The 15,779-nt window shown below is 46.9% G+C and overlaps 1 protein-coding gene across 2 annotated transcripts in view; it reads left to right on the forward strand.

The window, feature by feature from the left end:
* The window catches only part of LOC140387945 (reelin-like), a 520,778-nt gene that overhangs the window by 487,882 nt on the left and 17,117 nt on the right, over window positions 1-15,779 (forward strand). The window contains exons 52-58 of one of the 2 annotated variants that reach the window (XM_072471313.1): window positions 1,854-2,017; window positions 4,352-4,566; window positions 7,213-7,390; window positions 8,519-8,694; window positions 11,454-11,560; window positions 12,742-12,984; window positions 14,898-15,070. In XM_072471313.1, the coding sequence (XP_072327414.1) occupies window positions 1,854-2,017; window positions 4,352-4,566; window positions 7,213-7,390; window positions 8,519-8,694; window positions 11,454-11,560; window positions 12,742-12,984; window positions 14,898-15,070 (1,256 nt within the window). Of the gene's footprint in view, window positions 1-1,853; window positions 2,018-4,351; window positions 4,567-7,212; window positions 7,391-8,518; window positions 8,695-11,453; window positions 11,561-12,741; window positions 12,985-14,894; window positions 15,071-15,779 lie in introns of both variants that reach the window. The other variant, XM_072471312.1, reaches the window with a different exon arrangement.

The following is a 15,779-nucleotide window of genomic DNA, read 5'->3' on the forward strand; positions in this document are numbered from 1 at the left end:
GGCGCTGGACTCGGTCCGCAGCCGTCACGCTGGGTTTACGGAAAAAACAGAAGAGGTGTTCCACACCATCGGGAACTCGACCCATCGGAAGCGGTGCAATGGGGGAGGGCTTCAGGTGACGTCCTGAGGCCGTCCCGACGGCATGCGGCGTACTCTTCGGGTATGCTGTTTTTGAGGGGGCGGAGCATCGCAAAAGCGGCGACTCCCCCGATTTCAGCGCAAACGAGGATTCTCCGCCGATCGCCGAACGCGATTTAGGCATTGGTGACCAGAGAATCCCACTCCAGATCTTTGGAATTCATGCACGAGGATACCTAGACCCCTCTGCATCTCAGAGCTCTGAAATTTTGCACCATTTAAATAATATACGTATTTTTTATTCTTCTTGCCAAAATGGAAAAAAATCCTCACTTTCCCACATTGTACTCCATTTTCCAGGTATTTCCCCACTTACTTAACCTCTCTGTGTCTTTAGTGACCTCTAATACCTTTGGATCCCTGTGTCCTCTTCACATCTTATTATCCCACTATCTTTGTGTCACCAGCAAAGTTAACAACCTTACCTTCGGTCCCTATCCCACTCTTACAAAATGCTTATGACAGTCCTATTCCTGACACAAGCTTTTAATTACAGTAATGAGACTCAATATCAATATTGGCTTACAGCCAAATATTTAATGATCTTAGCTACGAGGTAATGTTTTATCTTTACTATTACACTGAAAAGGTATATCAAATCCAACTAAACCAAGATTCTAAATGATATAATTAACATTCTCTCGCTGGTGGGTAAGAAGAGATTTAATTGTTAAAATGAGCAAAACCTTGACAAATGGAATATAATGTAGGAAAATGTGAAGTTTTGTACTTTGGAAGGAGGCATAAAGGAGCTGAATATTATTTAATTGAAGAAAGCCTGCAGAAAGTTGCAGTACGGAGGGCTTTGGGGGCCCTTCTGCATATATCATTAAAAGCTAGCATGCAAGTTCAGCAGTTAATAGGAAAGGAAAATGGAATGATGGCCTTTATTTCAATGGGATTGGAGTATAAAAATAGGGAAGTCTTGCTAAAACTGTGCAAAACACTAGTTAGACCACACCTGGAATACTGTGAACAGCTTTCGTCCCCTTATCTAAGGAAAAATATATTGGCATTGGAGTCAGTTCAGAGAAGTTGCAATCGGTTGATCTCGGTTATGGAAGATTTTCTTCAGAGGAGAGATTGAATAGGTTGGACCAGTACTCATTGGAATTTTGAAGAATGAGAGGCGACCTTATTGAAACATGTAGGATTTTCAGGGAGGGGCTTGACGGGGTAGATACTGAGAGGCTGTTTCCCCTTGCTGGAGAGTCGAGGACCAGAGGGCATAATCTCAGAGTAAAGGGTCACCCATTTGAGGCAAAGGTGAGGAGGAATTTCTTCCATCAAAGGGTAGTGAATCTGTGGAATTCTTTACTGCAGGGAGCTGTAGCGGTTGGATCGTTAAGTATGTTCAAGATTGAGATAGATAGATTGTGAATCAGTAAGGGAATCAAGAGTTATGGGGATGAGATGGGACAGTGCAGTTGAGGATTATCATATCAGATTAGCCATGATCTCATTGAATGGCGGAGCAGCTTCGATGGGTCGAATGGCCTACTTCTGCCCCTGCATCTTATAGTCTTATTGTAAGAATCTATAGGTGCACTGGTATACAAAAACTATCCCATTGTTATTTGAGATCTAATGACAACTTAATTAATTCATTTATTTTCTGGGAGGTTATCAGGGTGGATTGCTGTGTAACATGTTTGGTGTGCGCAGCTCGTGATGTTTCACTGAAATGTGCTTTTGTTTTGGAAATTGTGGTGCAGCTTATAAACTGAACAAGTACTGGATGTTTCATGATGAGTGCTCTGTGGAAAGATTCTGTGACTCGCCTGATGGAGTGATGCTCTGTGGCAGCCATGATGGTCGAGAGGTTGATGCAACAACACATGACCTTACTCCCAGCGAGGCCTGGATTGTGCAGTTCAAAGTAAAGCCTTTCATTCCATCTTATTAAGTAAAAAATAGTGTAATATTTCAGTGTGTTGTATTTAATGCATAGGAAGAAATGCATGTGTGTTAAATGCCAAAATAAAAGGAGTAGAAGAACAAAGACTTATGAAGGTGTTCAGATATCCAACTAAATTTGAACGACTGGCTGATTTGTAAAGCTGTGTTCGTCAACTGATCCAATCTGATCTAGTCTGATACTTCAGCACAGTGCCAAGGGACAGTTGAATTGTTAGCACATAGGGATGTTTGCAATCCTCTTTCAGACTAATTAGCCAGTGTCTGACAGGAAACAGGTTAAGATTTTAGGTGAGCCCTTCACCAAGTGACAGTCTCCTACTGTTAACCTGACTCCTACTGACTACTGTTAACTTGCATTTCTTATGCCGAGGTTGACAAATCTGTATATACTGCCATCAGCTCTTTAATTCAGATATAATTCCATGTCCCTATTGAAATAGCTGAATTGTTAACAGGCTGGGCATCCTGACACTCACAAATTAATCTTGATATTTAGTTATAACTCCTAGACTATCTCGTGGAACGTTAGAGGAAGGTCGGTCAGCAGCAGCAGCAACCTGGGGGGGGGGGGGGGGGGGGGGGGGTGGGGGGGGTGGGGACACTGCCTGGGAGGGTGGATGAGCAAGAGATAACATGAAGGGTTGGGGAAACTGGCACATACAGGTGAGGGCCAGTGTACAAAGCTGTGTAAATATATCATTTTGCCAGGTATATATCTTGCTCTGCGCGATTTCTCGTTTTTTTATTGTTACGGTGGGGGGGGGGGGGGGGGTTATTGTTTGTAAGGGAGAAAAATTGTGTTAAAAAACTTTAATAAAAAGTGTTCTGTAAAAGCTGAAGTATACATTGGAGCAGAGGGCAGGTCAGAAACAGTCTCACTATAGAAACAGCTTAGAAGCCTAGGAACAACCGGGAATTTGATCCTAAAACAAACTTCTCAGTAACAGTAACTTTAGAGCATTTCAAAGTGCAAACTCCCTGCAAAACGTTACCAGCTGAAAATCATTTATACATTTTTTTTTAAATTAAAAAAAGTTATAGAACGAAGGAAAGCTTGCCCCGAAGTAGAACCTTATCATGTCCTCAGGACATCCCAAACTGTTTCAATCAACTTTTGAAATTAAGTCACTGTTGGCTAGATAACAAAGCAGTAATCGCTTACCGCACAGTGAATAAGGTGAATGTTTGTAATGGCACTTGTTGAAGGAGAAATATTGGGCAACACACTAGGGAAACACCCAACACTTCTTTGAAGAATGACATGGCATCTTTTATAAGGGGTGTATTGCTGGAGCTGGGCACTCAGTTCAACATCTCCGCTGAAAAATGATCCCATTGGCCCTGCTGCACTCCATTAGTACTGCACCGAAATGTCCCTTATTTACAGCCTGGTATGGGGCTTGAACACAATCTTCTGACTCCAATGCAACCAACTTAATGAAGTTTCTCATCGCTGAAGAATTGCTGACAGCAATAAGGCTGAAAGTGCGAGAAATAAAAATTCTTTTGATGCTGTTGGCCATACACTTCACCTTAAATATATATATTTCAGAATATTGGGGTAGACATTGCAAGGCGCTAGTTTTGGGTAGAGGAAATAAACCCTTCGCTGGAACAGGGGGTCCTGAGACCCCATCGAAATTGGGCCTCGGGCTTCTCTGAAATTAGATGATCAGGCTGCGGCTACCAAGAAGCTGGTCGGTGAAGCAAACATGAATTCTGGACCACTGTGATACTGGCAGCAGCCTTGAGAGAGGTACTGAGTGGGGTGGGAGGCAATGATGATGGAACCAAGCAGGCACCAGAAAAGGTCCCCGGGCCTGCTATAAAGCCAGGGGTAACACTGCATGTCAACCTACATCATAACATTCAATGGTTCTGAAATTCCTTGGGGCTGGATTTCTCCTTGAGCGAGTGTGGCAGAGCAGAACTCCTCTCATACGCTGGTGTGAGTGCCTCAGACCTCAAAGGATTCTTCCACAGTTAAATCAGGGCAGATGCTGTGGCAGGAGAGTGGCCCACGGCAGGTTTGCCTGAGGAGTCCTGAGGCTCTTTTGGGTTCAGGTTTGACGGGGGTGGGGGAAGGGGGAATGCAATTGTAACTTAAATCATCAACACACGTTGTCACTGCAGACTCAAGTTAATCAATGTCCAGCAATGGTCTGGCTCTTTTCCAAAGTCAGTTCTTCACTTTAAAAACTAATTTAAATATAATTTTAATTATGGTTAACATAGAAATAAATGGAAAAAGTCATGATCCTTGCAAATGGCGTTTATTCCTTTTTTTTCCCAGATATCGGTGGGCTGCAAAATCACAGAAAAGATCATTCAAAATCAGGTTCATGTTCAGTATTCCACAGACTTTGGGGTTAACTGGCATTACCTGGTGCCACAGTGTCTACCAGCTGATCCACAGTGCTCTGGTGATATCTCACAGCCATCTGTATTCTTCCCTGCCACGGAATGGAAAAGAGTCATTTATCCATTGCCAGAAAATCTACTGGGCAAGTAAGTGAAGTGCTTTCGTAGTGAAGGGATGCTCCTCAGTTACGTCAAAACGTTTTGAACGTACAAAGAACTTGGTGGAAATCTGGAGTTTTCAAAGCTTTATTTCTTCCTTATTGAGTACCATTAAGTGGAGTTACAGGTCTTCCCAAATGGGTCCTCTTTTCTTTATTAAATATTCAAATTCTGACGTGACAGCACAATGCTCCCTGCTCCCTCTCAGTTAAGCTTTGATGGTTGAAAATCCACATTTTCCCAACCCACCTTCGCAGCCCAGACCCCTAAACACTGCCACCAAACCCGATCTGCTCACCATAGCCAATCCTCCACCAAATCTATAATTCCAAGTTCAGCGGAGAGAAGAGAAAATCTCTACCTACTTGAGGGGCGTCATTCTCCGACCACCCGCCGGGTTGGAGAATGGCCGTTGACGGCCGTGAATCCCGCCCCCGCCGAAGTCTCCGGTACCGGAGATTGGGCGGGGGCGGGAATCGGCCGCACCGGTTGGCGGGACCCCCCGCTCAATTCTCCGGCCCGGATGGGCCGAACTCCCGCCCATAAATTGCCTGTCCCGCCGGCGTAAATCAAAGCTGGTATTTACCGGCGGGACCAGGCGGTGTGGGTGGGCTCCGGGGTCCTGGGGGGGGGGGGCGCGATCTGACCCCAGGGGGTGCCCCCACGGTGGCCTGGCCCGCGATCGAGGCCCACCGATCCGCGGGCGGGCCTGTGCCGTGGGGGCACTCTTTCCCTTCCGCCTCCTTCACGGTGTCCACCATGGCGGAGGCGGAAGTGACTCTCCCCACTGCGCATGCGCGGGAAACTGTCGGCGGCCGCTGACGCTCCCGCGCATGCGCCGCATTTCCGCGCCAGCTGGCGGGGCACCAAACGCCATTTCCGCCAGCTGGCGGGGCAACAAACACCATTTCCGCCAGCTGGCGGGGCGGAAATCCCTCCGTGCCGGCCTAGCCCCTCAATGTTGGGGCTCGGCCCCCAAAGATGCGGAGCATTCCGCACCTTTGGGCCGGCGCGATGCATGTCTGATTGGCGCCGTTTTTGGCGCCAGTCGGCTGACATCGCGCCGTTGGGGGAGAATTTCGCCCCAGATGTCAATCGGCACCTGGGGATCACAAGAGCCTGTGCCTCCTACCCACTTCACTAGAAATTAGAAATTAAAATCCTTGCCTACAGAGTCCTCCTTATGACAAGACAAGCTGATTAAATGAAGGGTAGGTAGCATAGCTCCCCAACCCCATCCCAGGTAATATTTGAGTCAAGAGGCAGAATTACAGCTCTCTCCACCCGTTTCTCTTGTCTCCACCCTTTGTCATCTAATTTACCCAATCTTCCTCTTCCTTCTCTAATCCCTACTCCCCATTCCTTCCTCGCAGCTTCCTCCCCCCTCGCTTTCACTCTCTCTTTTTCTCTTCCGTTCCCCCCCACCCCCACCCAATCTGGGTCCTATAATCTGCCATTTTAAAAAGTAACCTTTAACCTTGCTTAGCCCTAAATGCTGTACATCATTTTGACCCTCCTATGTGTAGCATCAAGGGAGACCAAATTCAAAAACTTCCATCTATCTGCACTTCCTCTGGCAAAATGTACCCATCATAAATTCCGATGGCCACATTTGTAATGCAGTAATTACATCCTCCAATACTCCACCCTGGCAAAATGGTGTAACCACAGAATGACAAGTTTGCATAAGCAATTTTTATTATAAATGTTGACACAGGGCAGCACGGTGACGCAGTGGGTTAGCACTGCTGCCTCATGGCGCCGAGGTCCCAGGTTCGATCCCGAATCTGAGTCACTGTCCGTGTGGAGTTTTCACGTTCACCCCGTGCTTGCGTGGGCTTCACCCCCACAACCCAAAGATGTGCCGGGTAGGTGGATAGGCCACGCTAAATTGCCCCTTAATTGGAAATAAAAAAATTGGCTTCTCTAAATTTAAATAAATAAATGTGGGCTCAGAAATTTGTTATGGAAATACAAGTACAAAGGCTGCATGGATGACTTTAAAATGGGGCAGAATTATGTCTCGTGCTCAGGTCCAAATAACCCTACTTACCTGAAGACTACAGGTGGTCTTAAATCCCTTTGTGCAGTACAATGCCAATCAGCTTCCATAAATAGTGTACCTTTAACTCTACATTTGATCGAACACCAATATGCAGCTGGAGTAGGCTAAATTGCATTATTTGAAACCAAAGTTCACAAACGTAAATGAAAAACTGAAAAGTGGAAGTTTAATATGAACACCAGGAAGTGCCTGAAATTGTCCACCGTGTATACAATGTCATTCGCCATTCTTCAGACAAATTAATGATTTGTCTGTGGCAATAAAACGGACTCCATAATGCAGTAAGCAATGGAACAGAGCCACTTCCATCTGAACAAATAATGAATGGGTCCTGCAAGCAGCAGAGGAGGGCCGTCTGTACGTTTGAATTTCTCCAACTGCCTGAGCATTTGTGCAGCTGAGAAAGAATGCAGGCAGACAAGCTCAATCAATTTGACTGGAAAAGCAAAAAAAAAAATGCTTTTGTCGATATATTTATATTCTGCCTTTGTTTGCATGTGGCATTTTCACAAAATTGTCATTCTTGTGCATATTCCAAGTTAAAACCGACACGTGCTATTTTATTCCAGTCCTGTGAGATTCCGATTCTATCAGAGGTATTCAGATATCCAATGGGCGATTGATAATTTCTACGTGGGGCCTGCTTGCCCAGACAATTGTGGAGGACATGGAGACTGCCTGAACAAACAGTGTTTCTGTGACCCCGGTTTCACTGGCTTAAACTGTTACTTGAGCCGACCTCTGAAGGTATTGTTGGATTATTTCCTAAAATCTGAAGACCGGCAGAATATTTATTGGAAAATTCACAAATGTTGCGTCTTTTAGGGGTCATGAGTTAAAAAATGCAGCTCATTATGTGTGGTTCTTATTATTCAGATCCACAATAAATTTAACATACAAAACTCCTTGGCTGTTAGCAAAAGAATGTGTGGGACAATTGCTTTTTTGGTGAACTATGCTCAGTGTTGCCCAAATAATTATGTCTCTTTCTAGACATTAACCCTTGATCCCAATGAAGTGAAAGATGTAGTAATTATCTGCCAAAAATATTTTGAGATAACTTGATTAATGAATTCATTGATAAAGCCATTGGCTGCTGTAATATTAAGCTGTACAGACCAGAGGATGACATTTCTTATCTCTGCTGCGTAGCTGAGCTCAATCACAGCAGCATTTGAAGTGAGCGTCAGTAACCTCTGGGCTAACCTTCCCAATCCTGGTCACTGATCAGTGACCTCTGTTGAAAGGTGTCGGGCATTGGGTGAGAACAGGATAGAACTTGTGGACAAGTACTGCCAGGGGCTCACTGTCAAAGCTCATCCAGGAAAAATGGAAAGATATTGGAGTGCTGCCAATCTGCAAGGAACTATCCCCAGCAAATCTCTAGTGGGGCAAGTGGTATAAACCATTATATCTATTATGACAGTATAATGTGCTTGGAGTTTGGGGTTATTATGCATCAATTACTGCTAAACAATCAGTTTGTTACTTCGAATTTGATATTTACTTGTACCAAAAATACATTTAGTGGGGCTTTTAGAATACCAATAGAATACCAATCTCAACCATATGATTGTGAGGAGCTGGTAAGCAGAGGCAGGACACTTACAAAGAGGAGGGAAGTTAACACTGAATCCTGTCACATAGTTCCTAGCAGCCAGTCATAGAGTAGCATCGGCTGAGGCCTGAGGGGAATTCACCTCTCTAAGCTCCCAGTGCCTCACAGCCCACGCAAACTCGAGAAAGGGAAAATGGAAGAGAAGTCAAACCAGTGTAAACTTTTTATCTACTTAGTTGGATACTCGCCGAGGTTGAAGATGGGAAAAGTGCATTGCCTTTGACCCATTTAATGATTGGTTGTCTAATGCATTACAGACTTCATTGAAGGAGCGTTTTGAGACAGATGCCATGAAATCAGACTTATGGACTACTTTGGAAGGTGGAAAAGCTTGCACAGATTGTGGTGTCCTGGTGGAAGATTTGCCCCTCTATTTCAGTGGAGCAGGCATGAGACAGGCCATAACAGCAGACCTTGATCTCCGGGGTACAAAGTAAGTCTTACACAGTTAGTCCTAAGTCAAGCTTTCTTCCATATTGGTCAAGTTAAAAAAAGAATTCTTTGGTTCAATCAGTTCGACATTCACCTTTTGGCGCACAAAACTGGCTAATCAGATACAAACGGAGGGGGGCCGGAGACGGCGCTGAAGTGGGTGGGCCAGAGCAGGGAGGCCAGAGGGGGCACTGGAGTGGGGGGGGGGGGGGGGGGGGGTGGCGGAAAGGGTGCTGGAATAGGGTGCTGGAGAGGCTGCGGAGAGAACTAGAGTAGGTTGGGCCAGAGAGGGCGTTGCAATGGGGAATAGGTGCCAGAGTGGAGGGAGGGGCCAGAGAGGGAGCCAGGGTGACGGTCCTGTAGCAGGCACTGGTGGGGGGGGGGAGAGGGGGGGGCGGCCGGTATGGGTGAAGGAGCAGACTTCGGAGTGGGCGCTTGAGTGGGCCTCGAAGCGGATAGCTGGAGCAGGCTTCGGAGTGGGCGCTTGAGCAGGCCTGAAGCGGATAGCTGGAGCAGTCCTCGAAGCGGATAGCTGGAGCAGGCTTCGGAGTGGGCGCTTGAGCAGGCCTGAAGTGGATAGCTGGAGCAGTCCTCGAAGTGGATAGGTGGAGCGGGCCTCGAAGCAGATAGCTGGAGCAGGCTTCGGAGTGGGCGCTGGAGCAGGCCTGAAGCGGATAGCTGGAGCAGTCCTCGAAGCGGATATCTGGAGCGGGCCTCGAAGCAGATAGCTGGAGCAGGCCTGTAGCGGATAGCTGGTGCAGGCCTCCAAGCGGATAGCTGGAACAGGCCTGTGGCGGATAGCTGGAGCAGTCCTTGAAGCGGATAGCTGGAGCGGGCCTCGAAGCAGATAGCTGGAGCAGGCCTCGAAGCGGATAGCTGGAACAGGCCTCTAAGCGGATAGCTGGAACAGGCCTCGAAGCGGATAGCTGGAACAGGCCTTGAAGCGGATAGCTGGAGCAGGCCTGTGGCGGATAGCTGGAGCAGGCCTCGAAGCGGATAGCTGGAACAGGCCTCGAAGCGGATAGCTGGAGCAGGCCTCGAAGCGGATAGCTGGAACAGGCCTCGAAGCGGATAGCTGGAGCAGGCCTGTAGTGGATAGCTGGAGCAGGCCTCGAAGCGGATAGCTGGAACAGGCCTCGAAGCGGATAGCTGGAGCAGGCCTCAAAGCGGATAGCTGGAACAGGCCTCGAAGCGGATAGCTGGAACAGGCCTCGAAGCAGATAGCTGGAGCAGGCCTGTAGCGGATAGCTGGAGCAGGCCTCGAAGCGGATAGCTGGAGCAGGCCTCGAAGCGGATAGCTGGAGCAGGCCTCGAAGCGGATAGCTGGAGAAGGCCTCGAAGCGGATAGCTGGAGCAGGCCTCGAAGCGGATAGGTGGAGCAGGCCTCGAAGCGGATAGCTGGAGCGGGCCTCGAAGCGGATAGCTGGAGCAGGCCTCGAAGCGGATAGCTGGAGCAGGCCTCGAAGCGGATAGGTGGAGCAGGCCTCGAAGCGGATAGCTGGAGCGGGCCTCGAAGCTAATAGATGGAGCGGGCCACGAAGCGGATAGCTGGAGCAGTCCTCGAAGCGGATAGCTGGAACAGACCTCGAAGCGGATAGCTGGAACAAGCCTCGAAGCGTATAGCTGGAACAGGCCTCGAAGCGGATAGCTGGAGCGGGCCTCGAAGCGGATAGCTGGAGCGGGCCTCGAAGCGGATAGCTGGAGCGGGCCTCGAAGCGGATAGCTGGAGCGGGCCTCGAAGCGGATAGCTGGAGCGGGCCTCGAAGCGGATAGCTGGAACAGGCCTCAAAACGGATAGCTGGAGCAGGCCTCGAAGCGGATAGCTGGAACAGGCCTCGAAACGGATAGCTGGAGCAGGCCTCGAAGCGGATAGCTGGAGCAGCCCTCGAAGCGGATAGCTGGAGCAGGCCTCGAAGCGGATAGCTGGAGCAGGCCTCGAAGCGGATAGCTGGAGCAGGCCTCGAAGCAGGGGGCTGGAGCAGTCGCCGGAACGGGGCCTGAGTGAACCTCAATTCCGGCCTCAAAGCGTGAGAAAGAGGAGTGTGTCTGTGTCTGCGTGCTGTGTGTGTGGAGGTGTGTGTGAGACGTGTGTGTGGACATGTATGTGTGAGATGTGCATGTGTGTGAGAGAAAGAGAGACGTGTGTATGAGAGAGAGAATCACGGTATGTGTGTGTGACAGGTGTGTGTACTTGTGTATGAGACCTGTGTGTGGGAGAGAGAGCAGGTGACGTGTGTGTGTGGGAGAGAGACCTGTGTGTGTCCTCTTACAAATGGGTCCAATCACCGGTATAGCTACACCTTTACATGGGAAGACGTGCAGCTACACACAGCTATCTGATGGTACATTTTGCACTGCTTCCATGGACACCATCATTGTCACAGACAGTTGTCTAAAATGTGACCCCATTGACTCTAGCAACTCTGAGGTGGGGGTAACAAGCAAAATGTGATTGTCGGGCAGTTGCAGTACAGCCTTTTTGCTCTTTTGCATTTACATCATGGGTGGGATTTTCAAGCCCTGCCCACTGTTGGATCGTCCAATTCTTGATTGTAAGAAATTAATCTCTAAGAGCTGGTTTGGATGATTCCTAGAAAAAACTTTGTGCCCCCTTTGAATAATAAGCAACTGGAAAGTCTCCTCACTCCTAATAAAGAGTTTCTGCTTAGTGCCAATAGATACTCCTCTGCTATTTCGAAGTATGTCTTGACTCCTTGACAATTTAGGTGTACAACAATAATGCTGGTCTTTTATACACAGATTTGTGCAATATTGGGCCAGAATAGGCAGTGAGAGCAACATGACCACGTGTCACCGGCCTACTTGTAGGAAGGAAGGGGTTTTGCTGGATTATTCCACTGATGGAGGTGAGGTATATCTCTATTTTTATAACACTAATTAGCTGCCTCTTAACCATGTCAAAATGATGTTTTGAATCAGACTAATTGACATGACAAGCAGGTCAGAAGGAGAGGGAGAGAGATGTTGACAGCCAACCGTGGTAATTTGGTAAATATCCTGCAGCTAATAGCTACAGTTCTGGTTAGGAGCATTCAGAGACATTTCCTTCTCCCCAGTCTACACTGACCTGTACTTTGTAACTTTATTTTCATTGTGTTCCATAACATTCCATTTAGGTTTTCCAGAATATTGTCTTATTTAAGACATATAGGAAATATTTATTGCAAGTAACCTGGGCCTTTATTCTGAGCAACTTCTAACGCTAAAGGCTGTCAAACTGCAACTGCCCATTGAGGAGCTTGTCACAGTTGGAGATGAACTTTTAAACACCCCAATGTAATTTTCTCAATTTTAGTAGTGAAAATGTGAATTGATCTCAGATTTAGAAGTGTCACCATTCATTTCAATCTAAACACCTGACAACATCGTCCCTGAATTGCCCCCAAAATTAACCCTAATCCCTGTTCCTTAAGAGAACAGTTAATTTCTTTGCACATCTCTGCAGAGTTTCTCACGGTTAGATTTACTGAATACTGTCAAATTAGCAGCATTTTCCTGAAGCATGTGGGCACACTCGGTACAGTGGTTAGCACTGCTGCCTCACAGCGCCAGGGACCCCGGGTTTCTTCCGGGTGCTTCGGTTTCCTCCCACAGTCCAAAGAAGTGCAGGTCAGGTGAATTGGCCATGCTAAACTGCCCCTTAGCGTCCAAAGGTTACAGGGTTGCGGGGATAGCATGAGGGAGTAGGCCTAGGCAGGGTGCTCTTTCAGAGGGTCGGTGCAGACTCGATGGGCTGAATGGATTCTATGAACGAGTGTTTTTTTGACTGTCAAAATCCATGCAAATTTGCAGAGACTCAGCTCGTATCCTTGCATAAGATTACAGGAGGCTCATGTGGAGCATAAAGATCAGCATTGACTCATTGGGCTGAATACAGTAAAATTCCGTGTAAAGATTCCAACCATAGTCACCAATAGGCAAAGACATTGATTAAAATTACTGACATGGGAACTTTAAGATAAACCTCTCCATTACATTTCTGTTGAAATCAAAAATTCTGATACTCATTAATTTCTCATGACTGTAGGAATCACCTGGAACCTGCTGCATGAAATGGATTACCAGAAATATATTTCCGTGCGCCAAGATTATGTCCTTCTCCCAGAGGAGGCTCACACCAACACAACTCGCCTGCGATGGTGGCAGCCATTTGTTGTTCTAAAAGGCCAGGTGGTAGCAAGCAAAGAGCGTGCTCAGTGGGCATTGGACAACATCCTGATTGGAGGATCCGAGATCAACCCAAGTCAATTAATGGATTCGTTTGATGATGGTAAGATGGAAACATTAGATTGGTGAATGGTGCTGATGACAGTTAAGAATTACAAATGGAAGAGTTTGGTGATGACTTGATAGATGATGTGAACCGGGCCGGAATGTTTTGGTTGAGCCCAGTGCCAATCACATAGGTTCGCAGATTCAGGATGGTTGGAAAATCTGAGAATTAGTCTTTGTATCTCCTCGGCATTGGCATTGCAGAGTACAGGTGTGCCTAGGGTCTGGTTTAGCACAATGGGCTAAACAGCTGGCTTGTAATGCAGAACAAGGCCAGCAGCGCGTGTTCAATTCCCGTACCGGCCTCCCCGAACAGGCGCCGGAATGTGGCGACGAGGGGTTTTTCACAGTAACTTCATTGAAGCCTACTTGTGACAACAAGCTATTATCATTATCCAATAGGAGAGCATTGCTGTCACCCAAGCTTATTACAGGCTCAAACATCATACAGCTGAGGGCAGAATTCCCGATCCTTGATTGTCTGAGGCAATCACTACATAAGTTAAAAGCATTTCACCCAGAGTTTTCCTCAAGGAGAGTTGACTTCTTTTGGAAATGGTTTTAATGTTTTGTATTTTCTTTTGTCGGTCTAGGCCTGTTATTTTGCCGGCTTTGGTATTGTTCTTTCTTCCCTTTCACACCTCCTATCATTACAAGGAGGTTCACCACCCGAAACCCGAGAATTCAGCATTTCCCTGGGAACTGCTGTTTGTCTCAGGGAGCTGGCGGTCGGAGGAGTCATGGGAGGGAAATGTTCCTCAGGAATACACAAAGGCAGGTCAATCTCCAGCTGAGGTCACCTGGCCCAAACAGACAGTAGCCAAGAATATGTGTCCACAGATCCCACCAGATCATGGTTATATCAAAGAAGATGGACTTTCTCCGCCAATCCTTTAACGGGGAGGCTTTTCTGCAGGTCAGAATCATGCCGTTGATGTTCCATGTTGCATTAGAAGCAAAAAGACAGTCTTAAAATATTGCAAGTGCATCATACAACTAGGTTGTATTGCAATAACTCCAGTATGATACTCTTGGAAGATGTAAATTTAGTAAAATTTGTCAATATATGTTATATCACAAATGTGTGTGCTTTACCTGTGGTATGAATATGCAGGAAATACAATTAAAGAGCTGCAATGTCGTGTGAAGGCTTGACGGGGTGAGCAAAGTAAATATAGAACAAGTTGTAACGTGCACACTTGGACCATCCTTGTCTGATTTCTTAGTTTTTTTCGGGGAAAAATTTAGAGTACCCATTTTTCCCCCCCCCCAATTAAGGGGCAATTTAGCGTGTCCAATCCACCTACCCTGCACATCTTTTCGGGTTGTGGGGGTGAGACCCACGCAGCCATGAGGAGTATGTGCAAACTCTTTTCTTAAAGTGAGCGTTTTCTGCGTCATCCCAAATCCTGTAGTCATGTTGTCAGAAGTATTATCCACTTAGGTTTGGTTCAAGTTGTTGCATCACTCTGACACTTGCTCAAAGGCACCGTTTTGTGCCTTCATATTCTGCCTGCCACTTTTCTACCCCCTAACCATAACAAAGGCTGACAAAGATTTAAAATGTATTTATAAAGAACAAAACAATATCCATTCGCCCTATCTGAGCACTTACTTTTAAGTATCCAGTTTCCCTTTAAATTTGAGGTGTTTATTTCACATTCCCATCAGGCTGGCTCCCTGCAAAATGTCAAAGTTGAACATAGAGCTATGAATAATTATTCAAGTGAACTAATCGTCAAATTAGCAGGCAATCAACTCACTGCACTGTGGGCTTCCTTAGTGCTGCCAGAGAAACTTAAACTGAGTTTTGATCACATAATTGGTGCATATTTGTGCTGTTAAACTATAAAATGTAGATGGCAGATTTATTATCTGGTTCCTAAAGACCTTCCTTTTCCCCTACAGAAGGCGTTAACCATGATGAAAACTGGATTTTCTATCCTAATGCAGCTCGTACAGCAGGTTTCTGTGGTAACCCTTCGTTCCACCTCTATTGGCCTAACAAGAAGAAAGATAAGACGCACAATTTGCTGGCATCACGGGAACTTATTGTAGCACCAGGATACATACTACAGTTCAGAGTAAGATTCAATTTGGGTCATTTAATACTTCTTATACCTCCGTCATACCAAGACATCACCGTAAATCAGGGTCCATAATCCAAACACCACAGTAGAATGAAACCAAAAAGAAAATGCTGGAAAATCTCAGCAGGTCTGGCAGCATCTGTAGGAGAATTTTATGCTCTGTTTTTCTGGAATGAAAACAATGGGTGGAATCTTGAGGCCGCATTTGCTGCCCACGGAATAAATGGCGAAGGCAGAAAACCTCTCTCAGATCGGGAAACGCGATTCTCTCCGGAGAGATCGAATTTCCCGATTTTCCCTGCCCCTCGCTGTCAACGTCAGGCGGTTCCCACCCACAAAGGGCCTGAACCTCATTGTAATAAATTTGAATACATTTCTATGTCCTTAGCACCCCCCCTCGCCCAGCCAAATGATCCCCCCTCACTAAATATTCACATACCGTCGACATGATGTCACATCGGCAAGGTTTACAACAGGTTGGGCCAGGCGTGAGGCAGTCGAGGGGTTCCCTCCGGGCACTGCCAACCTGTACTGGGGGCAGCACCAGGGGTGGGTGGGGGAGTTGTGTATATGTGTGGGGGGGGAGAGCAGACACCCAATGGGGGGGGATGCCGCCAATGACTGTTAGTGGGGGGAGGAGGTAGAGTCCCAAGACCTCCATAATGTGGGGTGGGGGCTATTAGATTGCACTGCTGGTTGGGGC

The sequence above is a fragment of the Scyliorhinus torazame genome, chromosome 13 (genome assembly GCF_047496885.1).
Source record: "Scyliorhinus torazame isolate Kashiwa2021f chromosome 13, sScyTor2.1, whole genome shotgun sequence".
Lineage (NCBI taxonomy): Eukaryota > Metazoa > Chordata > Chondrichthyes > Carcharhiniformes > Scyliorhinidae > Scyliorhinus > Scyliorhinus torazame.